At 57.1% G+C, this 25,835-nt stretch overlaps 1 protein-coding gene across 2 annotated transcripts in view; it reads right to left on the minus strand.

The window, feature by feature from the left end:
* Nucleotides 1–3,213: 3,213 nt before the first annotated feature.
* The window catches only part of PXN (paxillin), a 45,231-nt gene continuing 22,609 nt past the window's right edge, over nt 3,214–25,835 (minus strand). The window contains exons 2-15 of one of the 2 annotated variants that reach the window (XM_053917783.2): nt 14,533–14,759; nt 14,140–14,255; nt 13,585–13,721; nt 13,285–13,486; nt 12,344–12,479; nt 9,988–10,881; nt 8,818–9,093; nt 8,281–8,592; nt 7,670–7,771; nt 7,268–7,438; nt 7,012–7,185; nt 6,389–6,470; nt 6,118–6,266; nt 3,214–5,296 (exon numbers count right to left, since the gene is read on the minus strand). In XM_053917783.2, the coding sequence (XP_053773758.1) occupies nt 5,030–5,296; nt 6,118–6,266; nt 6,389–6,470; nt 7,012–7,185; nt 7,268–7,438; nt 7,670–7,771; nt 8,281–8,592; nt 8,818–9,093; nt 9,988–10,881; nt 12,344–12,479; nt 13,285–13,486; nt 13,585–13,721; nt 14,140–14,255; nt 14,533–14,759 (3,245 nt within the window). In that variant the 3' untranslated portion in view covers nt 3,214–5,029. The remainder of the gene's footprint in view (nt 5,297–6,117; nt 6,267–6,388; nt 6,471–7,011; nt 7,186–7,267; nt 7,439–7,669; nt 7,772–8,280; nt 8,593–8,817; nt 9,094–9,987; nt 10,882–12,343; nt 12,480–13,284; nt 13,487–13,584; nt 13,722–14,139; nt 14,256–14,532; nt 14,760–25,835) is intronic. The other variant, XM_053917782.2, reaches the window with a different exon arrangement.

Consider the following 25,835-nt stretch of genomic DNA (forward strand, 5'->3'; position numbering starts at 1 on the left):
ACCTATGGCTGGCGAAGCACAACTGACTCGACAGCCATTGGTGATATAGCTGCCAGCCAGCCTACGGGAAGCCGCCTCTAAATACGGAAGTTAAGAAAGAGTTCCTATTGCAGAAACCTTCTCAGAGCTGCTTCCCTCTGCTGGGCGGGAGCTGCTTTTGTGTAGGCGCGAGAATTTGTGGACTACACGTTTCCCCTGGCACCTGCTCTGTCGCAAACTGGAGGATGACGTGGAGCTGAGAAGGAGTTGCACATGCCTTAGAAAGAGAAGGGTCTCTGTCTCCTCTACAATTTGTTTTTCCCCCTACGAAAGCAGAGGGATCATTTAAAAAATCAGATCATTTCCTCATCTGCTCAAAATTCTTCAAACGCTCCCCATTTTCCACAAAGTAAAAACCCTAACTGGCCTACAAGGCCCTGCATCGTCACCCCCAACCTCTACCCCTATAATCACATCTCTTTTTTACCTGCCCATTTTAGGGCTCTTGCGCCAGTTATTCCGTCTTCCTGGAAGGCTCCTTGCCGATATCCACAATCCTCCATCAAGGCTTGGCTCAGATATCACCTGCTTAACCAGGCCAACTCTGATAGCCCTATTTTAAAATTACCAAAAAAATAAAAATAAAAAATAATTCACTCCCCCTCCCTTCTTACTCTGTTCTGTTTTTTCAGGAGCACTTATGCTTTCTAACCACTATATAATTTATTACATTGTTGTTTGAATGTCTCTCCCTGCAAGAATGCAAGCTCCACAAGACAGATTTTTTTTAAATCCTCACCCGAGAATACATTTATTGATTTTTTTTTTGAGGGAGAGAGAGAAAAGGAAACATCGATGTGAGAGAGAAACATCACTTGATTGGTTACCTCCCTTATGCACCCCACCCAGGGATGGGTGTGCGCCCCCACCAGGGATGGAATTGGCAGCCCTTTAGCCTACAGGAAGACACTCCAACCAACTGAGCCCCTTGGCCAGGGTCACAAGGCAGAACTTTTTGCCTTGTGCCAAGCACATTGTAGGCATATATGATATTTGTTGAAGGTATGAATGCAGGGTTTGCAGTCACGTGGCCAAGATCTCGGCATTCTGTTAGTTCCCATCTATGTCATCTTAGGAAGTGGTTTCACCTTGCTGACTCTGTTTCTCATTACTTATCTGTAAAATAGGGTAATAGTATCCACATTCTAGAGTTATGAGAATTTCATGAGATATTTGTTAAGACTTAACCGTTGCTGCAATGCAGGAGGAACATTGTAGGAATAATGTAGTAACATTGTTACTACAAATGTCAGCTTCTTTTATTATACATTCATTTAACACTTATTTAAACGATTGTACTATATGGATAAATATTTTTTTTTTAGCCCTGACCAGTGTGGTTCAGTTGGTTGGGCATCATCCTGAAAAGCAAAAGGTCGCCAGTTCGATTCCTGGTCAGAGCACATGTCTGGGTTGGTGGTCTGGTCAGGAAGCCTAGGAGAGGGCAACCAATCAATGTTGGTTGTTTCTCTCCTTCTCTTTCTCCCTGTCTTCCCTCTCTCTAAAACATGTAGAAGCCTACCTGGTGTGGCTCAGTGAATTGGTTTTTCTCCTGCAAACCCAAAGGACACTGGTTCCACCCCCGTCAGGACACACTGCCTGGATTTCTGCCCACCCCCAGTAGGGGGCACGAAGAGGCAACGGACTGATGGTTTTTTCCCTCTCTCCCCCTCCGTTCTCCTCTCTAAAAATAAATAAAATCTTTTTTTAATAAATAAATACTCTTTAAAAATATTTTTTAATGCAGAAGAGGTGTTTCTCCCTATCTTTACCCTTTGCACTTGACCAAGTTAGAAATCTCTGTATTTTGTGATGAGCCAGTTTAGAGAGATGCTGGAGTTGATTTCTGCTAAGATCCTTTTTGAACGGCAAGGTATTACTGCATGCTCAGCATTGCGCCAGGTACTTTGTGCACATTATAGTTGTTAGTCTTGGCAACGATCCCCTCAGGAGGCACCGTTTTAGTATTTCCATTTTATTGCTGAGAAAATTCAGAGAGGTTAAATAATTTGCCCAAGTCCCTCAGTCAGCTAATGATGGCTTCAGAACTTAAATCTAGGAGCAAGTTCAAAGCCCATGGGCCTCACTATGCTAAAGTCCCTTCCAAACCCTGAGACTGTCTCCCCCTAAACACACTTTTCCAGGGATATACATGCTCGCAGATACCTTCCCAAGGACATCCCAGCTCTGCTGATATAAGTACTTCTAATTTCAGTACATCAATATAATGGAATACCATGAAACCATTAAAAAATGCAGATCTGTGTTTATTGGCATGGGGAAATACTCACAGAGTACACTTGAGTGAAGAAGCAAATTACAAGGCATTGTACTATATCCATTTCTATAAATAAAATAAATGCAACCTGGGCTGGAAGAATAAGCCAAGTAATTATCTTTGGTTGAGAGTCGAAGGTAATTTTCATTTCTGACCTCACTGTGAAATGGGCAGGGTTCAGACTAGAATTCAACATGTGGCATTTGGAGAGCCATTCCAAACAGGGAAACTGAAGCCACAGCTCAAGGAGGAACAAAGCTGTCCAAGAAGCTCTCGGGGAGGCCTGGGGTGTGGGGTGTGGGGAGAAGAGGAGGGGCAGAGAGCAGGCTAAATTCTGGCTAAGAGCGAGGAAGCCTGCAAATATAAACATAACCACCAGGGGGAAGTAGAGCCCAATCGCGGACGGTTAATCTGCCCCCTTCACCGGGGAGGGTTCTACACCCACAGTGTTGTGCCAGCACATGGTGGGGGTCGCGTGGTCAATGCAGGAACACAGGCAGAGGCAAGCCTTGGGTTCATACATCTTGTCTCTGCACTGGCTCAGATTGCCTGCTGCATGTTGGTTCTCCTCTCTGAACCTCTTTCCCCATCTGCAAATGAGTGTAAGACCACACACAGGCTCCTATGAGGACGCCCTCCGGGAATCCAGGCAGGGCTGAACAAAGCTGTTCCTCAGCCTTCCCTGCGCAGCAAAGCTCACACAGGGAGCCAGGAGGGCCTGCGTTCACAGGCAAGAGTCCCTGGGGCAGGGGTCTCAACCCCAGGGCTTTCTGCTTCAAGTAAGAGGACGTGGTCCTTGTGAGCCTAGGACAGTTTGGTTTCCCTTTTGGGACTACGGTTTCTCTTCTGGGACTGAGCTGTTACCTCAAACCACAAAGAAAAGGCACTAGCACAGGTCAAAATAATGGCAAACTTTATTGGCATAAATCACAGGAATTGAAATGGGGAAGAGCCAGGTTAAAAGTTTACAGAGAAAAAAATTAAAATCACATCATCAAATAACCACTGACCCAGAGGGTGGACCGCAGAAACACATCCCTCTGGGGGAGGGGTCTGGGGTGGGTCATTGTAAACTGAGCAGTAAGGCCTATGGGTAGAAGTGGAGACGTCAGACCTTTGGAGGGGCCTGGCTGACCTCCCCAGAGACCCCAGCGCACTCGACCTCTGCTGTGAGGCTAGCAGAGTGGTCTGGATTGTCCTCACTGTAGACCCCACTGGGGCCCTCTCTGCTGACCAGGAAGCCCAGGCCTAAAGGCTCCTGCTCCATCCTTGGCGGAGAAAGCTCTGGGGGCTTCCCTTGGCTTCAGCAAGATCCTGGCCCTCTGCCCAGAATCTTATCACACTCCCTTGCAACAACCTGGGCCCTTTTCCCCAGGACCTCCAGTTTCTAAGGAGGGCAGGAAATTTGGGGAAGCGATGCCCAGTGGAATCAACAAGACCAGTGGTCAAAGTCTGATACCAGCTTTCCCGAGGAGGAGGAAGGAGCCCCAAAGAAGCAGTGAGCAGGCCAAGAATGTTCGGTGGGTTCTTTAGGTCACAGGGGAACAGACGCTCCTAATGGCTTAGACGAAAACAGCACCCCCAAAGTATACTTCCCCCTTCTCCTCCCTCAGGAACTTGATGGATGAGGTTCACAATCCTAGGCTCAGAAGGGCAAGACACCCTTAGGCCAGTTTCGGTTAAGAGCTTGCTGGCCTGGGTAGTAAGGAAGGGGTTTCAAAATACAGCAGTTTATAAAACAGTCCTGGTGAGCCACGAAGTTAAGGAAGGGGAGCCTCAGGGCTGCTCCCACTTCACCTGCTTATGCTGAGAAAAAATAAAATACAAATGGCCTCCCCACCCCACGCCCTCAGTACAAGGCAAACCCTGTCCCACAGCCACTGTCACCCACAGGACCCGTGGCGACGGACAAGGAGGGGATTACAAAAAGGGGATGTCTCTAAAATCTCTTCAAAATCATTTTGTATAGAGAAGTAAAAGCAACTCAGACGATATGAAGTCAAACCTCAGTGTAGAAATCTATCAAAGTCGGTACAGTGTCCAGGCACGAGGTGAAACGCCCCGCCTACGCCGTCCCCAGAGACGGAGGAAGTGACTAGAAAACATTATTGCTGGAGAAGCCTGTCTCAGTGGAATCAGAGCAGTTATGGAGGGTAGGGGGCAGTCGCCCAGGCCTGGGGAGACTGGAACGGCAGGAGGAGCACAAGGAGCCTTCCGTGGCCCCTGGGCACTTCGACCTTTGGACGGACGGATTTATGCTGGCATGATCTGGAGGGCACAGTGTCCCCTGACACTCTCAGAACAAGGATGATTTGGTCGGAGGGAAACAAAGATAAAAAGAGACCCCATCTGACCCTGCCTGCCCTACCCCTGGCTCCATGGCCGAAATAGGAGTAAGAGATGGCTCCAAGTGTGGGGTGCTGGCCTGGCCAGGCAGGTCTGTGGGGTGGGGCCCTGCAAACCCCATCTCTGGGAGGAGGAAGAGCCAGCAGCCTGGGGGCAGCTGCAGGAGGAGTGAGGCCCAGAGGCTCTGGCAGAGGGAAGGAAAGCAAGAGGGACCCTTTGAGGCCCCCTTGCCACCCTGCACAGCCGAGGACACGGGTTCCAGTTTCAGTCGGGCTTGGCCCTTCACGCCTGGGCGAGGCCTCTGGGTCACAGTAGCAGTTGGGGAGGCTGGGCCAGGGGACAGGGTGGATGAAGGGACAAGGGCACCTAGCAGAAGAGCTTGAGGAAGCAGTTCTGACAGTAAGGCTTGTCGTTCTGCTCCTTGAAGGTGCCCTTGTTGAGCTGCTTGAGGCAGAAGGCACAGACGAAGTGCTCCGGGTGGAACTTCTTGGCCATGGCGGTGATACAGCGGCCCGTGATGGGCTTCTGGCAGCCGGAGCACAGCGAGCCGCGCCGCTCGTGGTAGTGCACCTCGCAGTAGGGCTGCCCGTCGTGCTCGAAGAAGCTGCCGTTGACGAAGGGTGTGAAGCATTCCTGCCAGGAGGAAGGGGGTGAGACGGAGGAAAGAGGGCTCAGCCTGGGGCAGGGGGCTGAGGCAGCACTCGGTACGATGGGCAGGAAACAGTTGTGGTCTTCCCACTTGTGAAGCATTTCCTACATGTCAAGTGCAGAGCTAAATGCAGTGTAATTCTCCCAACAGGGGAGGCAACCCCAGCCTGAAAGTTAAGTGACTTGCCCAAGGTCACGTAGCTACTAAGCTTTACAGCCTGGGCTTAAACACAGGTCTGACTCCGGGGCATCGAACTGCAAGGCTGTAACGCTGTGCCCTGAAACCCTGGGGCTGAAATAGGATCCCAAGGTCAAACTCTGCGTCCTGCGCTCCTGTGTGGAGATGCACACGCACCTTTGGGCATAAAGGGCCCGAGAAGTCCCGCAGTGAACAGTGTCTCCCGAACCTGGTCAGAGAGCCCTTGCTGGATCCCCAATAACATCTATGGACCCCCATGACCCCCCCAGATTTCAGTTTGAAAACCAGTGGCCGATCCTGCTGGGACTGCGAAATGCTTGCATTATCTCATTTAGTTTCCACGTGCCTTCCCCTGAACGCGAGGGGCCGCCACACAGGATGAGGCTGGGGACACAGCTGCCTTGCTGTTGGCTTCTCCCAGCCTCAGGACAAGCCTTGGCCCAGGACCCACTGGACCTGAGGAAACGTAGCCCCTGCCTGCCCACCCCATTAATAACCGCAAACAAGGCCTCCAGATTGGATCCGGAGAGCACAGTAGGGGAGGCCCTTCTGACCCCACTGCCCGGGGCCCTTCAGATGCGGGGTGGGGGTGGGGGGGGCTGCTTACCCGGCACACGAAGCACTCGGGATGCCAGAGGGTGTTGAGGGCCGAGATGTAGTTCTCCAGGATGGCACGGGCGCAGCCGCCACACTTGGGCGCGAACATGTCGAAGTAATCCTTCCGGCAGTAAGCCTTGCCATCCTTCTCGTGGAACCCTGAGGGGCGGGGTTTGGGGCAGGATCAGGGTCTCCACAGACGGAGCCCCCCAGCTCCCACACCAGCAACGCCCCGCCTCCCCAGTGCTCCCCAGGCAGCGAGTCAGCCTGCTGCTCAGTACCTTCTGGCCCGAAGAAGGCGCCACACTGGGCGCAGAAGAAGTGCTCGGGGTGCCACGTCCGGTCGAGGGCCGTCACCACTTTCTGCAAAGGCGAAGTGCAGGGTCAGAGTTGAGCCACAGGCCCACTGGGCAGATCCCACCACGGAGACTCACCAGCAAGGTTCTCATCCCCCCTTCCCACCCCCACCCCCACCTCAGGAAAGAGCGAACGTTGCCCAGATGGGGGTCTCTCCTCACTGCACTCGCAGTACCACTGAGAGCTCGGATTTACTGAAGGAGGGGACACGCCAGACACCCTCTCCTTTGTCTTCACACGCGGCGGGGGTCACAGGTTCTACTGTGATGATTACTTTATGTGAAGAAACCTAGGCTCAGGAGGCTGGGCATTTCCCTATCCCGGCGCAGCGAAAACCAGAGACCAGAGGTGGGGGCCTGACCTGCATTAGGGCCACTGTGCATCAGGCCTGGGTTTGAATCCCAGCCCCACCATTTCCTAGCCGAGGGAGCCCGGGCATGTGGCAGGACCTCTGTGAGCCTCAGAGGGCACCACCTGCACCCTCTGAGGGTGACAGTGATGCTGTGACGGGCCGGCACTGCCCCTGCCCGCCGTGCCCAGGACTCACATCCAGGATGGGGCCGTTGCAGTAGTAGCAGCGAGGGGAGAAGAGGGTGTGATAGTCCTTTTCACAGTAGGGCTGCCCGTCCCGCTCAAAGAAGTTCCGGGACCCAATCTCCTCCTGGCAGTGGGTGCAGACGAAGTGCTCGGGGTGCCACGTCTTCCCCATGGCCGTCACGACCTGAGGAGGGAGGCAGGTTGTGAATGAAGGCCCTGGCCAGCCACGAGGCACCCTTCCCTGCCCTGCCCCCACCCTGCCTCACCTGCCCTGCGATGGGCTTCTTGCAGGCCCCACAGACCCCTTTGGCGACCGTGGCGACCCCCAGTTTGTTCAGGTCAGACTGCAGGCTCCCCAGCATGCTGTCTAGCTGGCTCCCGGGCTTTGGGGGGCCCCCAGGGGGAGAGCTGCTCCCCGTCTTCCCCTGGGCCATGAACTGCGGAGACAGAAAGGATGGATTAGGACCAGGGGCTTTTCTCCCCTCTAGACACACGGGCTGATGGAGGCATGAAGTGCAGCCCCCTCCAGGGGCCTTGAGAGCCCTGGGGGTAGGTTGGCATCCGAAAGACGTCCCTGCGGTCAGAGAGGCTCACAGCACCACACTGGCCTGACCGAGGCCGGGGAAACACAGCAAGCAGGACTCTGAGACCCCAGCCTTGGCACTGACCCCTCCCTCATGCCGCCCTCCGGGACTGCTCTGCCTGTCATTTGGAGGCCAGCCAGCCGCCCAGCGCAGCTCTCCGTCTGCTCTTTGCTCCAGGCCCTGGGTCTTAAATAGGGGAGAACACAAGGGTGAGACTTTTTAGTTAAGGAAGAAAGAGGAGGCCATGTTATTGGACCATTTCACAAAAGGGAATTTAGGATAAGAGGATGCCCACCCCCCACCCACTAGCAGTACTGAAATCAGGAGAAAAAGTCTAGAGTATCCCAGAAAGAGAAGAGAGAGAGGAAGGTGAGCCAACCAAAGGCAGGGACCCCGGAAGGGGAGGGGACTGAGGCCAGAGAGAAGAGGCTTCCCAGGCACTGGGCCCAGGGACTGTAGGGGAGGAACAGGTTTTTGGTTTCTCTTCTGGGACTGGCTTCTTCAGATGGGACCTGGGGCAGGAGGAAGGAGCAAGCAAGAGCACAGCTGATACCCTGGGGGGCTAGAGCATGGACATCAGGTTAAGTGAGGGTCCAGAGTCAAAGAAAGGTCTCGGGAAGGACTGAGGTGCTTTGCTGGGCTATGCATGCATGGATGGGGGACCAGCAGGGCTCATGCGGGGCCCCAGGGCCTGCCTGCATCGGGGGGAAGAGCGGGTCCTCGTCGGTCTGGCAGCCCACGGACCTCACAGTGTAGGGCGCAGGAAGGGGAGAGGTGGGCCCCCACACATCTTCTTCCTGTGGCCCTGCCCCAGCATTCTGGACCCCAGAAGACCAACAAGGGAGAGCTGAGGGCCCCAGGGTGGAGGGGGCGGCCAGGCTGGGTGGGGGAGAAGAGCTGCTGGCCATGGCATCGCTGCGATGCTGGAGCAAAGGGACAGGAGGAGGAGAAGGCAGAACAGGGAAGGTTCTTCTCAGGGGAATGGGAGAGCCGGGAGGAAAAACCACCTGGGGAGAAGGAAGGAAGGAGACAGATGAAGATGGGGGAAACATCAGCTCAGCAAGCAGGGGCAGGGAGAGGCGACATCCCCAGGCTTCCCCAGGGCCTTCCCACTCTGACCCGCCCTGCCCCCCTGCAACACACACAACAAGCTCCCTTCTGGCCAGAGCTGGGGAGGGATTGGGAGGCCAGCAGCCCTGCTGCAGGCCCAGCCCTGGGCATCTCCCCACTACCTTCTCTACCAGCTGCCCCTCAGCCCGCCTCCCTCGAGGCTGCACAGTGATGACGACGCCCTCCGTCATCCAGTCCTCGGTGGAGGCCCCCCCAGCCCCCGCAGCCTCCTCTGCCTCCGGCTGGATGCCCAGCCGACCCTGCAGCTCTGCGATGAGCCGCTCCTGGGAAGGGGTCCTGCTCAGGGTGGCGGGGTCCAGCCGGCGGCGAGGGGAGGGCTCCCGGGACATGGGGTGCGCGTGGCCAGTCTCCCGGCTCCTCCTGATCACGGAGCGGATCTGAGGAGGGAGGGGGAAGCCGTCACAGCCCCATTCTGGGCTCTGCCAATGCTGCTCAGTCCACACTCAGGTGCCCAGGCAAGGAAGGGCTGAACAAAACCACCAGAGAAGAGCCAAGCGGAGGTGCGGTGGAGGCAGGGGACAGAGCAGACTCCCGGCACTCAACTCCAAGTCGGCACTGACCTTGGGCAAGACAATTCACTTGCAGGGGCCTCAGCTCCTCTATCCTTGAAATGGAGTGACAGTATTTTCTTGGCTAACTTGCAGGGTTATTGTTTCTCATTTATAACCTTCTGGTCTGTAGTGGTTTTGTTTTTTTGTTTTGTTTTTGGAAAGGGTACGAAGTTTTAATCAAGCAAGAAGCAAATACTACCAGTAACATCAGCCATGGCTGACTGAGGATGGTGTGCTGTATTCTAAGCACATTCCAGGCATTATCTCATTTAACCCTCTGGACAACCTTGGGGAGAAGTGGTCTATTATTACCCTCATTTGAAAGATGAGAAACTGAGGCTGGTGGGGGGTTATCCAAGGTCACATAAGCAGCAAGTGTCAGGGGCAGGGTTCGTAGTCAGTTCTACATGGTCCCAAAGCTCATGCTTTCAACCATTCTGAGTACATGACCTTGGGTGTCAGGGGAGTTCATCCAAAGGAAAGAGCCTTAAACAAAAAGCGGGCTGTCACCAACAGAGACGTCCAGGCCCAGGGAGTTCCACTGGCCCCACAGAGACCACTAATGAGACCCGGTCGTCAGGGTCACAGGCCACAGTATCTCGGGATTCACTGCCCAAGCAGACATGCGCAGACTGGGAGGTGGCATGCAGTTAGCCAGGAGTGGCCCACACTCAGGCCCCGCGAGGACCAGGCCCAGCAGCCGTGCAAGCTGGCGCCTGCCTGGCCAGAGGTGGAAATCCTCTCGGTGGTCTTGGGCGTGTCCATGACCACAGCACGTGGAAGCTCCGGCTGCTCCCTCTTGGCTTCAGCAGCAGCTTCGGTGGTGCCCTCTGGCCTCTGGTGTGTCTCGGGCCCCTGGGCTGGCCTGACCGGGCTTCCCCTCATGTGCATCTCTCCACCTAACTGCTCATTGACTGGGGCAGGGCAGCTGCTCCCCGGCCCCACTGGCTCTGGCCTCGCCCTCTCCCTCAGCTGTCCACCTTCCTTTGTGAAACTCCAGGTATCTGGGAAGATGGCCTGACGGTCTATGGCCACAAGAGCTGGCTCGGCTACTTCCTGGAAGCTTGGCGTAGCTCCACAGGGAGTCTCGGGACTGAGCGCCTCGAAAGCCCATGGCTGCTCCCATGTGGCAGCCAAGGTCTCCTCTGGGTTTTCAGGGTTGGTCGACAGCCCTTGGGGGTCTCCAGGCTCCTGGGGACTGGTGCATTGAGCTCTGGGTAGAGTATGGCCTGGGGGAGCCCTGGAGAGCTGGCTGGTGAGGTTTAGCCCATCCCTGCAAACTTGAGCCTGGCTCTCTGCACCAGATGGCCCCAGAGAACCCTCTACAGAGGAAGACCTTAAGTTGGGAGTGTCAGGTGTCACCCCAAAGCCAGCTGTCACCCCAAGGCCAGCCAGATCAAGCCAACTGGGGGCCACAGGAGATAAAAGGCCCTTCCCATTATCATTATCCTCAACACTGAGGACCTTTGGGGTGTGACCGTGGCCTCGAGGGGAGGGTTTAGGAATGGATGGCCTGGGAGGAGGAGGAGAAGGAGAAGAAAGTATGTGGTGTGAGGATGGAGCTGAGCTGGGCAGCAGCCCCAGGGAGTTCAAGGCCACAGCAGAGGAGCTGGTCTGGAGGAGGAAAAAGACAAAAGAAAGGGGGGAGGAGAGAAAGAAAGAGGAAAGGTAAGGAAAGCAGCTCACTGCAGGAGGTGGGCTCGACCTCAGGCTCCGAGAGCTGCCTTCTATGCTGACCAGGGTGGCTGCAGAGTGAAGCACGAGGACTGGTCCTCACAGAGGACCCGGGCACCCAGCACGGCTTTCCTGGGCCATGTGTCCTAGGCCCCCATCAAACCCAGGCAGCAGGAAGCAGCCTCTGAGCAAAGCCTGTGGAGCCACCCCAGGGAGAGTAGGTAAGAGGGAGAAAAGACTAGGGTGAGGTGGCCGTGGCAGACAGGTGACCAGGGAGGTCAGCCCAGGCCCTATCAGGGAGAATCAGCTGCTGGAAGCCGCTCCACCTCCTCCAGCTTTGGGTCATTTCTCAGCTCAGTCCCTCCCAAACAAATGCAGCTTCCTCACACCCCCAGACCTTGCTCTAGGTGCACAGCTAGACCCAGCTCAGCTGCCCACAGGGCATTGCAAAGCTGGCTCTCAAAAAGGAACACCGTTCTAAAGGGCACTAGGGCGCGGCTCCCCTAGGCTAATGCCTGGGTCCAACAGGCTTGCTTCTGACCTTGGCTGCTCAGAACTGCGGTAGTTCGCCCTCCCTCCCCAGCCCCACTACCACCCCCACCACAAAACCCCAGCTTAAGGGAGGCTTGGAGGCACCATCAGGGCCAAGAGCACACAGCCCACCAGCTCCCCTTCTCAGGTCCCCTAAGTCATGCACCAAAGGTCGACCCACGTGGAAAGTGCAGTCAGCAACTGCCGGAGAGTCAGTCAATATTAATCCCCACGGAGGCACTGCATCTTCTCAATAAAACATCTCCGGCCTGGCCGGCCTAGGGAAGCCGAGGGGGGGGGGGGGGGGGGAGGTGCCACATGCGGGACTGGCCCAGTAGCCTGCCGGGTCAGGTTTCCCACAGACAGAACTTGCGGGGGATTCAGAGGCCTGTGGAGGAAGAGGGGGTAGGAGAGGAGGCTGGAGAAGGAGGCCTGTGGATTCAGAAGCCAAGGGCAGAAAGAAAGAGGACATGATGAGGACAGCCGGCGTGGGAGTGGGGCTCCAGGGCAAATGACTTCTCAGGCACAGGATCCCAAGTCCCACATGACCCAGAAGAGAATGCCCACCCCCACCAAGACCAGCCATCAATACAGGGCCCTTTGTCCTAGCCTTCTGACCCCTGCTCTGGGTGGCTGGGAGCCGGGAGCACCCGGAGGAAGGAATGTCCCTGCTGAGCACTTCTCTGCCTTCACAGGACTGGAGGCAACTCAGTCCCCACCAGCCAGGCCTGGCCCTCCCTCCCTCATTCCCTGGCAAGGCCAGGGCACTGCAGGGTCCCTGCTGAGGGGCCGAGTGCCAGCTCCTCACACTGAGGTACGGGAGAAGGACGGGGGAGACATGGGGCAGGAAGGAAGAGGAGCCTCGGGGCACCTTAAAATCCGACAGGGAGGCCATCAGCTCGTCCAGCTCCCGGGTGGCAGAGGAGGCCGAGATTCGCGTCTGCTGTTGGCTGGGGGTGACCCGCTGTGGGCTGCTCATCTCGCCCTGGTTCACAGTGATGGCAGGGCTGCGGGGCAGGCATGACATCAGCAGGGATCCCAGAGTCCAGCCCCGTGCTCCCCCAGAGTGGCCCTCCCCACCTCCGGAGATCAACACGTCAGCTCTGACACTGGGATCCCGCCGCCTCCCACCCCGGGGAAGCCCACCGGCTCCCAGTCTCTTCAGGGAGAGAGGGCAGCCAGGGGAGGGAGCCCGGAGGTGAGCCGACATGGGAGAAGAGAGGACCGCTCGAATGACAACTTTCACAGGAAGACACCTCTAGCCCTGAAGCCCGAGTTCAGGCTGGCCGGTTAAAATAAGCCCGAGCACCGTGTGCTCTCCTCCGCACTGCACGCATACGTGCGACCGTTCCCACGACAAGGTCACACTGAGGAGAGCTAACACTTAGGCAGCCCTCGCCATCGCCATCACCTGCTACAAGCCAGAACGCAGAGAGGCCTGGGTCTCTCCCTGCTGAGGCTGGTGGCCTTATACCCACCATCCCACACCCCCTGACCCCACTCTACAGATGGGAAACTAAGGCCTGAGAGACACTTTGCAAGGGTAGAGCCAAGGTCTGGACCCCACTGTGCGGCTCCAAAATCTGTGCTGACAGCCACTAAGCTACAGGTGCCCTCAGCAGGCACAGTGGTTTTTTCTGACGGGGTGGTGGCTGGCGGAAGGCAGGAATGGTGTCCGTGTGACTCATCACTACCCTCCCCCAGGTGCCTGGAGCTGGGCCTGGCAGACAGCAGGCACTTGTGGAGGGAAGGGGTGACATGGGGGCCGAGCGGGCAGACACTGGGGCATGGGTGCTCCCGGTGGGCACTCACACGGGGCTGGGCACCGAGCTCTCCAGCTCGTCCAGGAGGCTCTCCACGCTGGGCCGCACATCCTCCAGACCGCGGCCCCCGTTCCGCTTGGGCTTCTCTTTCATCGGGGGCCCGGCTTTGACGCCCAGCAGGCTGTTATTCTCCGGGATGCCGTAGTGAGGGCTAAGAGCCCCAGGCAGTGGGGGGCTTGAGTTGGCTTCATCTTGGGAGTGGGAGAGAGGAAAACACTTAACCCCAAGCCCTCCAGGGAGAAGGCGGACCTGGGGGCTGGGAGGTCCCGCCCCAGAGACTCAGCCCCACCTGCAGGGCAGCCTGGGGGGTTATGCTGCACAGCATTCAGCTCCAGCAGCAGGCGGTCAAGTTCTGAAAGGTTGCTGCCCAGGGAGGAGCTCATCATGGTGGGCGAAGGCTCAGCCGACTTCTGCTTGTTGGGGAAGCTTTGAGAGACAAAGGGAAGATCACAATGAGATATGCTCCCCACATTCTCCTGGCGACCCCCAAATTCTCCAGGAGAATAAGGCAGAGGAGATATGGCGTCTGTGCAGCAAGAAGATGAGAGTGGGGAAGGGATGTGGCAAGAAGAGGGAAGGAAGGAAGTCTTGCCTCAACTCCTCAACTACATGGGGTGACATAACAGCTGACATGTATACAGAAAAGGCAGCAGATGGCAGTGATAGGGCCGCCAGGCCAGTCCAGGGGCATTATGAGCTAGCCAGGAGCCTAGGGGACGTCTGTGGTTTCGTCTAAGGACCCGAGGCATAACCTCCTCGGGCCATGGCCGTGCCTGAGCCCTGACCTGGCCCCAGGCTTTCCGAGCAAGAGGGGAAGGTGCACGGACAGGGGCTGGGGCAGTACCTGTAGACGTGCTCTTCCTCACCGGCTCGGGGACACGGAGGGCCGACGCTGTCCTGGGGGATGGAGGTGCTGGAGGTTTTGGCACTGGAGCCAGACACGGGCGGCGGGGACTGAGGCTGCAGGAAGGAGAGTGCTCAGAGCCTCCCCGGGCACCCCCCAGAAGGCTGCTGCTCCCAGGCAGTCTCACCAGGGAATTTCCACACTGACCGGGGGCAGGTGATTAACGCTTGGTCACTGCCCCCTCACGTGGCGTCTGGTGGGGAGAGCCAGACGTTTCCTGGCTTTCTCCCCTTCCTCTGAGCCCGCTGCTCAGACAAGCTCCCCACACCACTGCCAGACAAGCTCCTTTAGCTGCAAAGCCTCTGGGAGCTTTGGCTTCTTGCCCCCACCTACCTGCTGGTGGATGAATCGGGAGGCGCTGGGCTGCCACTGGTCTAAGGGGTCAAGGAGTGCGCCATTGAGGGCCTCGCTGGACGGGGGTGGAGGGACAGGGGGCGGCACAGCAATCTCCTGGTATGTGTGGTTTCCAGTTGGGTAGGAGTAGGGGGTCTCCTCAGATAAGAACACAGGCCGCTTAGAGATATGGGAGGTGGTGGACTCCAAGTCCTCCAGCAGGGCGTCTGCAGAGAAAAGGCCCAGGGAGAGGGTGAGAAGCAGGAACCCTGGGAACTCACTCTCCAATGGCACTGACCTCCCTGCCTGCACCCAGAGTTAATGATAGGAGCACCTGCCCCGCCCATGGGAGAAGTGACTAGCCTCAGGTCAGGAAGATACCAGCTCAGCCCAGCCCGGCTAAGAACCAGCTCCCAAAGCTGCTCTCTTCACCCCCGCCCCAAATTGAAGGTGCTCTGAGGGTTCCTGGGGCTGCCACTGAGGCTCTCCTACCTCTGGGAGTCGGGTACCTTGCGTTCCCTCCAGACAGGGACAGGGCCATGCAGCTGGTTGGCTGGGAGTCAGAAATGCCTGCCTATAGAACTCAGTGCTCCGACTCCGCAGGGCCAGGCGGGGAGAATGGGTGGAAGAGGCCCCACGTCACCGGGAGGGGCCAGGCAGGGCCAGGTCTTACTTCCCAAGAGCTTAAGCTTTCTCAGCTTCCACATTGGGGGAGCCCCTGGGGTGGTATCTGTCTTCTTGACCACCTAGAAGCAGGCTCCGAGCTCCTTTCAGGCTATGGGGTGAGGTGTGTGGGGAGGTGGGGGCTGGGACTAGGCTGGTGCAGTGTTCCCTACCTCCTTGGACCAGCAGGGGTGGAGTGTGGGGGGAGGAGGGGGCAGGCAGTGGCAAGACTGCTCGGTAGGCTGTTTCTGCAGAAGCCTGGCAAGCAGCCTGGCCCCAGAGGCTCCAGGGGCCCCCTATTCTGCTTCTACTAGCAGCAAAGGAGCTGAATCGGTCCTCGGGTGCAAGCCTCCATTACTCTGGCACAGGGCAGACAACAGAGGGGCACTGGATCTCCCCAGCCTCCAGATAAGAAGGGCGCAGCAGGAGGGGCAGGGGTAGCAACTGCTGAGCTCCCCTCTCCTCACCCTTCCCTCCCAGGACCTCCACCGGCCCCAAAAACCAGAGAGCCTGCCCCACGGCCACACCTTCATTCCTGCCATGCTCAGGGGCTTGCTCACTCTCACCTCTCTGATGACCTACTGGGGACTCAGTCCCTGGCCCTTGGGATAAAGCATGAGAAAGCTGTGGCTACACTGCCATTTCCTAGTGACAGGCACTAGTGACAGGCACAGTGTTGGGCACTTTGCATTCATGATCCTCCTACTGCCCCGTGAGGTGGAATTCTGATCTTTCCTTCACAGATGGGGAAAGCAGCATCAAGAGGTGGTAGGACTCGCCCCAGATCACAAAGCCAGTGACTGACAGGACAGCCTGACTCCTCAGAAGCCCCAAAGCCCAGAAACCTGGCCTGCAAGAGGCTGCTTTGAGCATTAGATGATGCCATGTTTAAGTGGCACAACTTCCCAAAGGATGGGCACCCAAGCTCTCAGGGCTGCCAGGCTGATCCCTCCTTGTGGCCCTGTCCCCCACCCCACTCCGGCTCGAAGAAAGTAACAGGGAAGCAAGGCCCTCACGGGGCCTTGGTCTGAAGGCCCGCACCTCCTCCCAGCTGCCTGCCTTAGTCTCCTTCCCCCAAGGCCAGCCACACCTACCGCTGGTTCCTACCCGGTGGTTCAGAGGGGAAGCCTGTTCCCAGGCCCAGGATCCCAGGCCTCGCAGCCCAGCCCCGATCTCCTGACTTCGGAGGAAGGTCAGTCAGGCAGCCTCCTCCCAGGCCAGGTCCTTTGGAAGAGATCTGACTTCCTCCCTCCAGCAAACCGGAACTACACTGAGTCAGTGTCTAGGTAACAGCAGAAAAGGAACCAGCGTCCAGGGCCAATCCCAGTGGCCTCTCCACAGCCACACCTGCTGGTCTGGCTTCACGCACAGTCCCTATTTTCTCTGGCCCAATTCAGCAAGGGTGGGGTTTCTCTTTCTTCATCTCGAGCAGAGCCAGATGGGAAGCCCCACAGGGCTCCCTAGAGCAGGCAACAAGCGCAACCCTTGGGGGTAGCAGGGGCGGTGGCCGTGCCTGAGCGCTCACCACATGCCAGGAGCTTTACCTGGGTTACCTCTCTCTCAACGACACTAGCTCTGATGGCAAAACTGAGGCTCAGCGGCCAAAGCGAGTTGAAGTGACACAGCTTGGACAAGAACTTGGGTTTCTTGGGCCCCAAACACTCAACAGAAGACAGATAGTTAACCTTCCCCGTCAGACCGTCTGAGCCAGGGGTGCCAGGCCCTCTGCATCTAACGCCTTCCCTCGTCACTCACGATATGGCTCTCACTCTGGCTTATTGGTTTATGGGCTGGATCCTTCCAACACGGATACACCTGTTGGTCTGAAGGCGCAGTCCTGGTGTGCTGAGACAAAAGAGCTTAAAGAGCTTCTGGAGTTGTACCAGAGCTGAGTTCAAGTCCCAGCTGCTCTCTCCATCATCAGTGGCCACGCAGCAAAATCACTTAGCTTCCCTGAGCCTCAGTTTCCTCAGTCAGCTGACGTGGTTTACATGGGACAGATGCTCTAGCACACGCAGGAAGTGGCCAACATCAGCTCTTATTTGCTTTGTGAAATTCAGAAAAAAAATCTTCCTTCAAAGAGAAGAGGGTAGGATGCAAAGCACCGACCTCTCCTACAACTTCTACGGGTAGGGTACAGGGAAGGCACAGAGAGGGTGACCTTACAGAGAAAAGCAAACTGATAAACACTGAAAGGGAGATATATGCGGACGTCAGGGAAAAGGCCCGTCATTTTCCAAACTTCTGAATGGGAGAGAGGAACCCCAGTGAGGACACAGTCACAGGGTCGCGGTGTAGCTTCCTTCTCTCTCGCCACCCTTCGTCTCTGCTCAGCGAGTGGACAGGGTGCGGTGTCCCTGTCCCCCAAACCCTCTATGAACACCTCAGGGAAGAGAGCCGGGAACACAGGAGGCGGCCATGGAGCACACTCTGACCACCGTGGTGCATTCCTATGGGTGCAGGGGCCTGCTATCTCCCCGCGGCTGCACGGTGGTCAGAGGCCAAAGTTTCCTTCCAAGTTCCACCAACTCCTCTGCTTGAGTAAACAGAGGTGGCGGGGGGAGGACTGCACAGAGGAGTCCACTTGCAGGCAGCGCCCCAGAGGGAGGGGTCCCCCAGTTCTCAGCCACAGCTACTGCCTGGAACCCACCCCGAAGTACCCTATCAGTAGGCTCAGAGGTTCCTCCTACTCAGACCCCAAAGAAGGTGTCCAGAAAAGGGGGCCGAGGGGAACACAGATGTGGTAACAAAAGCAGTCAGGGCTCGCTCTTCAGGCTAGAGAAGGCCTCCAACTTCCTCAGCATCTCTCCAGGCCGGAGACCCACCCCGCAAGTCAGAGCCACCGGGAATGCCCCAGTCCTGCTGCGGAAGGAAGCTCTCCCTGGGGCTTCCCAGCCCCTTTCTGGAGGAAACCACCTAGATTCTGAAAACTTTTTGCTTCTCTGGGCCAGGTGAAGAAGGCCCTGGCACTTCCCTTCCAATGTGTGCGTGGAGGGAGAGGTTCTCCTCTCCAAACTGGGGGCCAAGAGGGGCAAGGGCGCTGCGTGCCAAGTCTCCTCTCGGCCAAAGGCCACTCAGCTACGCCCTGGCGACGAGGGGGTGTAGAGTTTTTGCTGCTTCCCGCCAGAGGGCGCTATTGGCCCACCGGCTACCTGCTGCCGCCAGTAACCGAAGGTAACCTCCTGCGATCACGGAATTTAGGAATTTCGGGCTGAGGAAGCCCCCGGAGCCCAGAGCCCCGAGGCCCAGAGCAGGGTTCAAGGAGGAGCAAGAGGCGGCCTGGTGCCAAGACTCCGGCCCAAGCCTGCGGCACACTATCATTTGAAGGTGCGACCCAAGAGTGACGCAGCAGCTGCGGAGATCCACAGAACTCACGCCCTGGCTGCAGGCCCTAGCTGCCTGCACCTCCTCCGCAGACGCAGACGCACCCGCACCCGCAGCCGTGCCTGGCCCTGAGCAACGCTCAGAGCAACAGGGGCTTCAGCCCCGGAGTGCGTCCCAGGGCGGGCGGCTGAGCTGCACGGAGTCCTTGGACCAGGCGGAGAAGAACAGGCCTTACCATCCCCAGCCACTAAGCCATGGTGCGTAATCCTGTGGGCCTGTTGGGCACTGCCGGATCTGCAGATGCGAGTGGGTTAAGACACAGGTGTCAGGCTCATTGCCCCTGGAGGGGGCAGAAGGGCAGGGCCAGTCTGCCCGCATTCCAGCCCAAGGGTACAGGGCAGAGGAGGGAGTACTGCGGGGGACGCTCACCCTCCCAAGGTAGGGGATGCCCTCAGACTATGGCTCTGGGAACTCAGGCTGACCCACTGATGCATGGCACCTAATAAGTTAAAGAGAATCAAAGAATCCTCTCCACCTCTAACTTCAACTAGTATATAAAAAGAGGTCAGAGCTCTTTAGCAAGACTAGCCTCTTCCTCCTCCCACCCAAGCCCCAGCCACTCCTCAGTATGCGATAAAGACTATCAAGAGGTCTAGAGCTGAACAGGCGCCATGGGAGCGAGATAAAGGTCCATCCAGGATCCCTGTGTGTGTGTGTGTGTGTGTGTGTGTGTGTGTGTGTGTGTGTGTGATGGAGGGGGGTGCGTGGGGGATGGGAGGGGGGATCCTGAGCCATTCCCTCCTCCCAGGCTCTGAGCACACTAAGCTGTTAGAACTCGCACAGGGGGACTCCGAGTCACACACAGACTCGGCTCAGTGGCTGAGTTGCCCAGCCAGGCTACTTCCCTGTTCTCCTGCCCCGGTTTTCTTCTGTCAGATGGGAATTCCACCCCCTTACTCACAGGAATGAGGATTACAAGAGAAAAATAGATACACAGTGCTTGCTCAGCACAGTCCTGGAATAGGGCGCACACTCAGTACGTGGGGGTTACTAAGCAGACAGGAGTCTCCCTCCCATAGAGGTGGTTAGACCTGGAGGGGACAGAGAGAGCACCCCTTATCCTACCCCACTCAAGACTCGGTCACTCACCTTCTTTCTGCAGGCCAGTTTAACTCAGCTCTCACCGCCCCTGGCAGGAGCTGCCAGCTTCCCGAGGAGCTGACAAGCAGAAGGAAGGAGCAGCAACAGCGCCCACAGAGCCACAGCACGGGGCTGCCGGAGCGCAAGGGCCTCGTCCCCACAGCCCAGGGCCCTCTGTCCATCCTGCACCTAACACAAGACCCAGATTCTCAGAGAGATGGCACCAGCTCAGCAAGGCCCTTCCCCACGGGTCCTGGAGAGGCCCAGCCTTATGGCCTATCTTGCTGGGCTCAGAACTCCAAGCACGGGAGGTTTGGGGCCCCACTGCGGAGTGCCTGCTGGGTTGGTGGCTGCAAGTGGCAGAGTAGCTACCCAGCCTCCTTACTGCTGCCTGAGCTCAGGGACAGAAGCAGTGAGCGGGGCTGGGCCCTTCCTAAGGAAGGAGCTATGTAAACAGCAGGGCCAGCGCCTGCGGATGGTCTCATCTCGGCCCCTTTTCTGAAACTGTTCCAGATTAGGAAGGAGAGCAGAAGGAAAAGACGGCTCTCCCCTCCCCCAGCCCCAGCACAGGAGCAGTTAGAGCAGAGGTAATCTAATCCGCAGCAGTGGGGCACTTTTGCTCCGTGAGTAACTCCCCAGGAATGGGGAGCTGGGTATATTTATCCTGATAACTGTCCTGAAAGCAAAGGCAGATCTGTGACCAGGAAGGGCCAGTCCACAATTAGGCCAGATCCGCTCTCCCCCACCCAGCCTGGGGACCCAGGGACTGGACACTGACTAGGAACTCAATCTCCTGGAGGGGACTTTCCTGCCAACTTGGGTTCTTGTCAACTGACTGTCTCCTCTCCAAGAATTCAGCTCTAGAGAGCAGAGGCCTTGTCTTGCCCGATGCCACGGCCCCAGCAGCCAGAATGAATGGCTGACTGGCAGAGGGACCTCGAGGCAGAGGAAGACAGGGAAGGAGCAGACAGGACAGCCGCAAGGCTACGAGTCCAGACCCAGCCAGCTGGGTGCCTGTCAACAGGTCACACCATGTCTCTGGGTCGTCTTCTCTATCTGTAAAATGAGCAGAACCCAATTTGTCCCCACTGCTGGTAGCAAGCTCTGAGGAAGAGATAATACAATTTCCGGTGAGAGTTACAGAATTTGTCCAAATCCAAGATACCGCTGCCCCAGGCAGGAACGGCACTCCCTGAGGGGCTGGATAGGAACCAATCACTCCTGCAGTGCCATCTGAATATCTAATAACCGTGCCTGGAGGGTGCGAAGACTCAGCCACCATTCACTTGGCTGACTCATGCCTCACTCAGCAGGAACTGCCATTCTACTCTCAGGCCCTGAAGGAAGTGTAGGCTGGGTGACACACCGGAAACCAGGGGAGAAGGCCGAGTCTTCCAATCTGCTGCTGAGGGAGGTGGGAGGTGGCCCGTTCCTTCCCTGGGCTACCCACAGGCTGCGGGAAGTGGTTTCCTGTTCCTGAGGAGCCCCTCCTTGCAGGGTTTACACAACAGGAGTGCGCGGCACGCTGGCTTTCTTTACTGGGTGCCTGGCCTGTGCCCAAGGTCACGGAGCTCAAGTAACCAGAGCCTCGAGAGAATAAAGGCGGAAAGGCAACTCCCAGAGGTCACCATGAGTGCCAGGCAGAAGCCCGACCACACCAAGCCCCATCTGTACCTGGCACCCACCCAGGATCCCCCACTGATCAGGCTCCCAATCTGATGGGGCTCCAGGAGGTTAAGCAGCAGCAGGCGAGAGAGCCATCCAGGTTTACCCAACACCCCAGCACCCCATCCCCACCCTAGAGGCACAGGAGCAGGTCCAGGCTGGCAGGAGAGCAGCCTCTTTTCTATTGCAAATAACTCATCTCCCAGTCCTGGATCAGCGGGCCCCGCCCACCCCCGAGGCCCCAGAACACATCGAACACATTTCATTGGTCAGATTTCAGCTACCTCTTCAGGTCACCCAGAGACTCCAGACTTTTTAAGGTCAAGTCTGGGGCCCGTCTGCAGGCCCATCCCACAGTTCCCTCAGTGGGTAAAGCACGGCTTTACATACAAAAAGACAGACAGCCTAGAACCCTGAAGCCTGAAGCGCTGGAACTTTTCTCAGCCCTTGCAAATCCATCCAGTCCAGTGCTGCAGTCTGGGCTCTTCCAGGCGAGGCAGCCTGGTGCAGAGCAAGCAGGGAGGCTCCGTGGGCCTCTCAGCCCCCACTAATCGCCAGCAGGGGGTTCGGATGGGCTCAGAAGCGAGTCACACACCCTACAGAGACCCGAAAGGAAAGCTCAAAAGTTTGCCTGCTGCGGCAAGGAGCTGCGGTGTTTTCACGACTGCCGGTTTCATAGCACTGGCCACCTGCCCACTCTTTGCCAGTCAGGTTCTCCAGTCCAAGGTGGCCACAGAACAGGTCAGGGCCTCCAGCCTCAGGGAGCCGGGTCCTTTCCCTAGCTCTCTCTTGCCTGCCTCCCCCAGTTCTCCTACAGCACCCCTAATGGCTCCCTCATTTCACTGGTCACCAGGTCACCTCAATTCTGCCTTCACGAGGCCTCTCCCCCTTACTTTCCTCCCTTTCTTTTTGTAACAGGCAGGCGACAACTTGGACTGGCACCTGAACCCACACTCCCCCACTTTCCGAACTACTCGGCTGCAGCGCCATGCTTTGGGCTCTCCCACTCCAGTCCGGCAATTTGAATGTCTTGGATGCCCAACGATTTTGCACGCACCCACCTGTCACTCTCGCCCCCCCACTAGATAGCACGCCCCGTGTGGACAGAGACCTCCTTCCTGCTCACTGGATCCCCAGCACGAGCCCCCTCGAAGGCCTCTCATACAGCAAACGGTCGTGTGCCCAACAAGGAGTCACAATACTCCGCTACCGACAGCCCTCACTGCCTACGGGATGAGCCAGGAACCCTGGGGTTGGCGTTCTGGTCTGGAGCTTCTCACAATATGGCCCCAAACCACTTTCTTGGGCCCCCTCACTGCAACCTGCCTCTCCAACCAAACTGGGCCCCTCCTTCCCTTCCCCAGCTGTGTGCTTTATTCACAACAGTGAACGTGCCCCCCCACGTCCCCCATCTACTACCAGGATACTCCTGCCTCCAGGGGACAGATGGAGGCCGGGGCACAGGAACCAGCTCAGGATGAACCCAGAATACCTTCTAAGGATCCAATTTACTTGGGAGTTAGTAATTTAAACCACTTCCTTAACTTAAAACAAGCCCGGCTAAATTTAACTGTTAAATTAAAATAAGAAGGTTATGGAGTCAAATGCAAAGTGAAATGAATTGTAAGATAAGAAATGAGGCTTTGAAGAGGCCTTGCACCTTAGTGAGCAATTTTAAGCAGCAGCACAAATCTACCACTGACCACACAAAGAGCCACCCCAGTCCATACCGCAGCTTTGGCTCTCTGCTGGCATTGGGAACGGGGACAGTAATATGGCCGTATACCCTTCTGGCACCCTAACCGACATGGCAATGTGGCAGAGTGGGCACGTGAACTGGCCTCCAAGTAGTGAGGCGGGCAGGTTCAAGTCTACCACTCACTAGCCTGGGTGGCAATTTCGTAGACCCTTCCGGGCTTTCGTTACTGGGACACCTCATAGAGTACACAGTGAGAAATCAATGCAAAAGCGTTTGAAAGCCACCATGAAGGCCAGGGAGAGCCCCTCTACCCTCCCACTGGGACACAGGAAACGGTAAATAACGCCCATCACTGATTTTCATCTTCTGTTTGGACGGGAGCAGGAGGAGGTGGAGCCAGGGACTGAAGCCAAAAATCTTGGGAGCTGGACAAGTCCATCACTAACTCTGGCCTCCTAGCTGAGCAAACCACTGACATCACCCCTCCCTGCCTCGGGTTAATTCCAAGTCCTCGGAGAACATCAGCTGAGCCCAGAAGCCTCCAACTCACTCCCCAGCAAGGACAGAGGCAAAAGAGCGAGGTGTCTGGGGTCCAGAGCCACCCCACCGCCACCCCAGCTCTACTGCCTGCTGGGAAGTCACAGCTGTGGGAGCCCTGTGGCTTTGAACCTGGAATCAGAAAAACAGAAGGAGCTGCCCAAGTTGCATGGAAGCTCTCAGCCTCCACCCTCCCCGAGGAGGAAGCCCAGGAGAAGGCTACCTCTGCTCCTGTCACTGAGGCTCTGAGCCCAGCAGAGGGCTACAAAGGGCCAAGAGACGGGGCCCTTCGCACAGCCAGAAAGCTCGGAGGGGGGAAGGAGAGGAGAATGACATAATCCTTCTTGAGCATCTACCAGGACCCTGGCTGCACCCCCACTTTACAGATAAGGACAAAGGCTTGAGGATGTCCAGTGAGTGCGCCCTGCAGGCAGGCGCAGTCCCCCACGAGGACAGCTCTGCCGGGCTGCAGAGCCTGTCCGCTTTCCTTCCTCAACACCCCACGGACAGTGGCGTCAACAGCCGCCCCTCATTCTGCCTGTCACCACTCTCCAGACTTCAAAGCACCAGTCCCCAGAGTCCCTAGAGCAATCCAAAAAGGCTGGCCACGAGGGTGCCTCTCCACTTGCCTCAGCGGCCCAGGTTCTCATCTCCCTCCTCTCCCCACCCCCTCTCTTCTTCACCCTCTGCCTGAGGCAGGGTCCTGACCCACTGGTGGGCCCCTACAGGCAGCACTTGGAGCTCGAGGATTCAGAGAAGGCTGGAGCTTCATGTTCTAGGCCAACCTGCTGCTGCATGAGTCACCATGCTTGCCCGTTCCCTTCCTGTGACTGGCCTGTCTTGAGCAGCGTGATGCAAGACGGGACTGCCCAGGCACTGACCGCCACCCCAACGTACAGCCAGGTGGCCTTCTTACTGGACGAGGGGTGGGCCTGGGCACAGAGGGGTCAGTGGCTCCTTGGCCCCTCAGAAACTGGCAGAGGCAACAGGCAGTCAGGGCTCCGCTGAGAGAGGGACGAAGAGAAGCTCAAGCCCGATGTGAAATCGGTCGGCCCTGAGGGATGCCACCGCCCGTCCTGGGCGAACGAACGGTCAGGAAGTGCTGACATCTGCAACTCACTTGCTTTTTTTTTTCTTTCAGATTTTTAATTTATTTTTAGAGAGAGGGAAAAGGAGGGAGAAAGAGAGGGAGAGAAACATCGACGTACGAGAGACATCAATCAGTTGCCTCTCGCACGCCCCCCAACTAGGGACCTGGCCCACAGCCCAGGCATGTGCCACCACTGGGAACTGCACCAGTGACCTTTCGGTTTGCAGGCCAGCACTCAATCCACTGAGCCACACCAGCCAGGGCCCAACTCATTTGCTTTTACTTTTAGAAAACAGACTGAGGGGGGAAGAAAAAGAAAGTACACTGAAGCAGGTTCAAGATTATCCCGTGACCATCAGCCCCACACACGGCTGTTCCAGCATGCTTGCTTGCTTGCTTTCTTTTTTAAAGACTGGATTTATTTATTTTTAGAGAGAGGGGAAGGGAGGGAGAAAGAGAGGAAGAGAAACATCAATGTGTGGCTGCCTCCTATATGCCCCCAACCGGGGACCTGGCCCACAACCCAGGCATGTGCCCTGATTAGGAATCAAACCAGCAACCTTTCTCGGTTCACAGGCCAGCAGTCAATCCACTGAGCCACAGCAGCCAGGGCCCAATACGCTTTCCTGCACGAGAGAAAGAGCTCAGAAGTGCACAGAACCCTCGGTGTGGCTGCAGGAAGAAGGGTGGGCAGCACACAATTCGCATCTGTCAGAAGTGTCATCTGCGGCGCAGGTCACCACGCAACATGAGTTGGAACCACTATCTCAGACTGTCAAGAGCTTGGAGAAGGGCAGACGGGAGAGGAAAAGAGCCAGGCCAGCTGCCCTCCTTGTCCCACAGTTGACCCTCAGTGACACTTTCGCTTCCCCAATAGCATCTACACCACCCAGCCCTGGCCATCTCAGCCTCACAAGTTCTGGAAGTCAGCTGCTCAGTTCTGGGCAAGACAGAGTTCTCCCAGGGCCACATGACAGCTGGTGTCACACAGTCCGGCACCTCCTGAGAAAGGGCACGGTCTAGGGAAGGCCCATCATGTGCACAGGAGCCTTGAGCCTTCTCTCAGGCACCCCCGCCCCCAGCCAGCACTGGTCCCGTGCTGGTGGCGGCAGGCCCGGCTGCCCCAGGCCCTGGCAGGGTGGTGTTGCTGACCTACAAAGGAAGGCGCCTGTGTCCACGCCCTGA

Source organism: Desmodus rotundus, unplaced genomic scaffold (assembly GCF_022682495.2).
Source record: "Desmodus rotundus isolate HL8 unplaced genomic scaffold, HLdesRot8A.1 manual_scaffold_266, whole genome shotgun sequence".
NCBI lineage: Eukaryota > Metazoa > Chordata > Mammalia > Chiroptera > Phyllostomidae > Desmodus > Desmodus rotundus.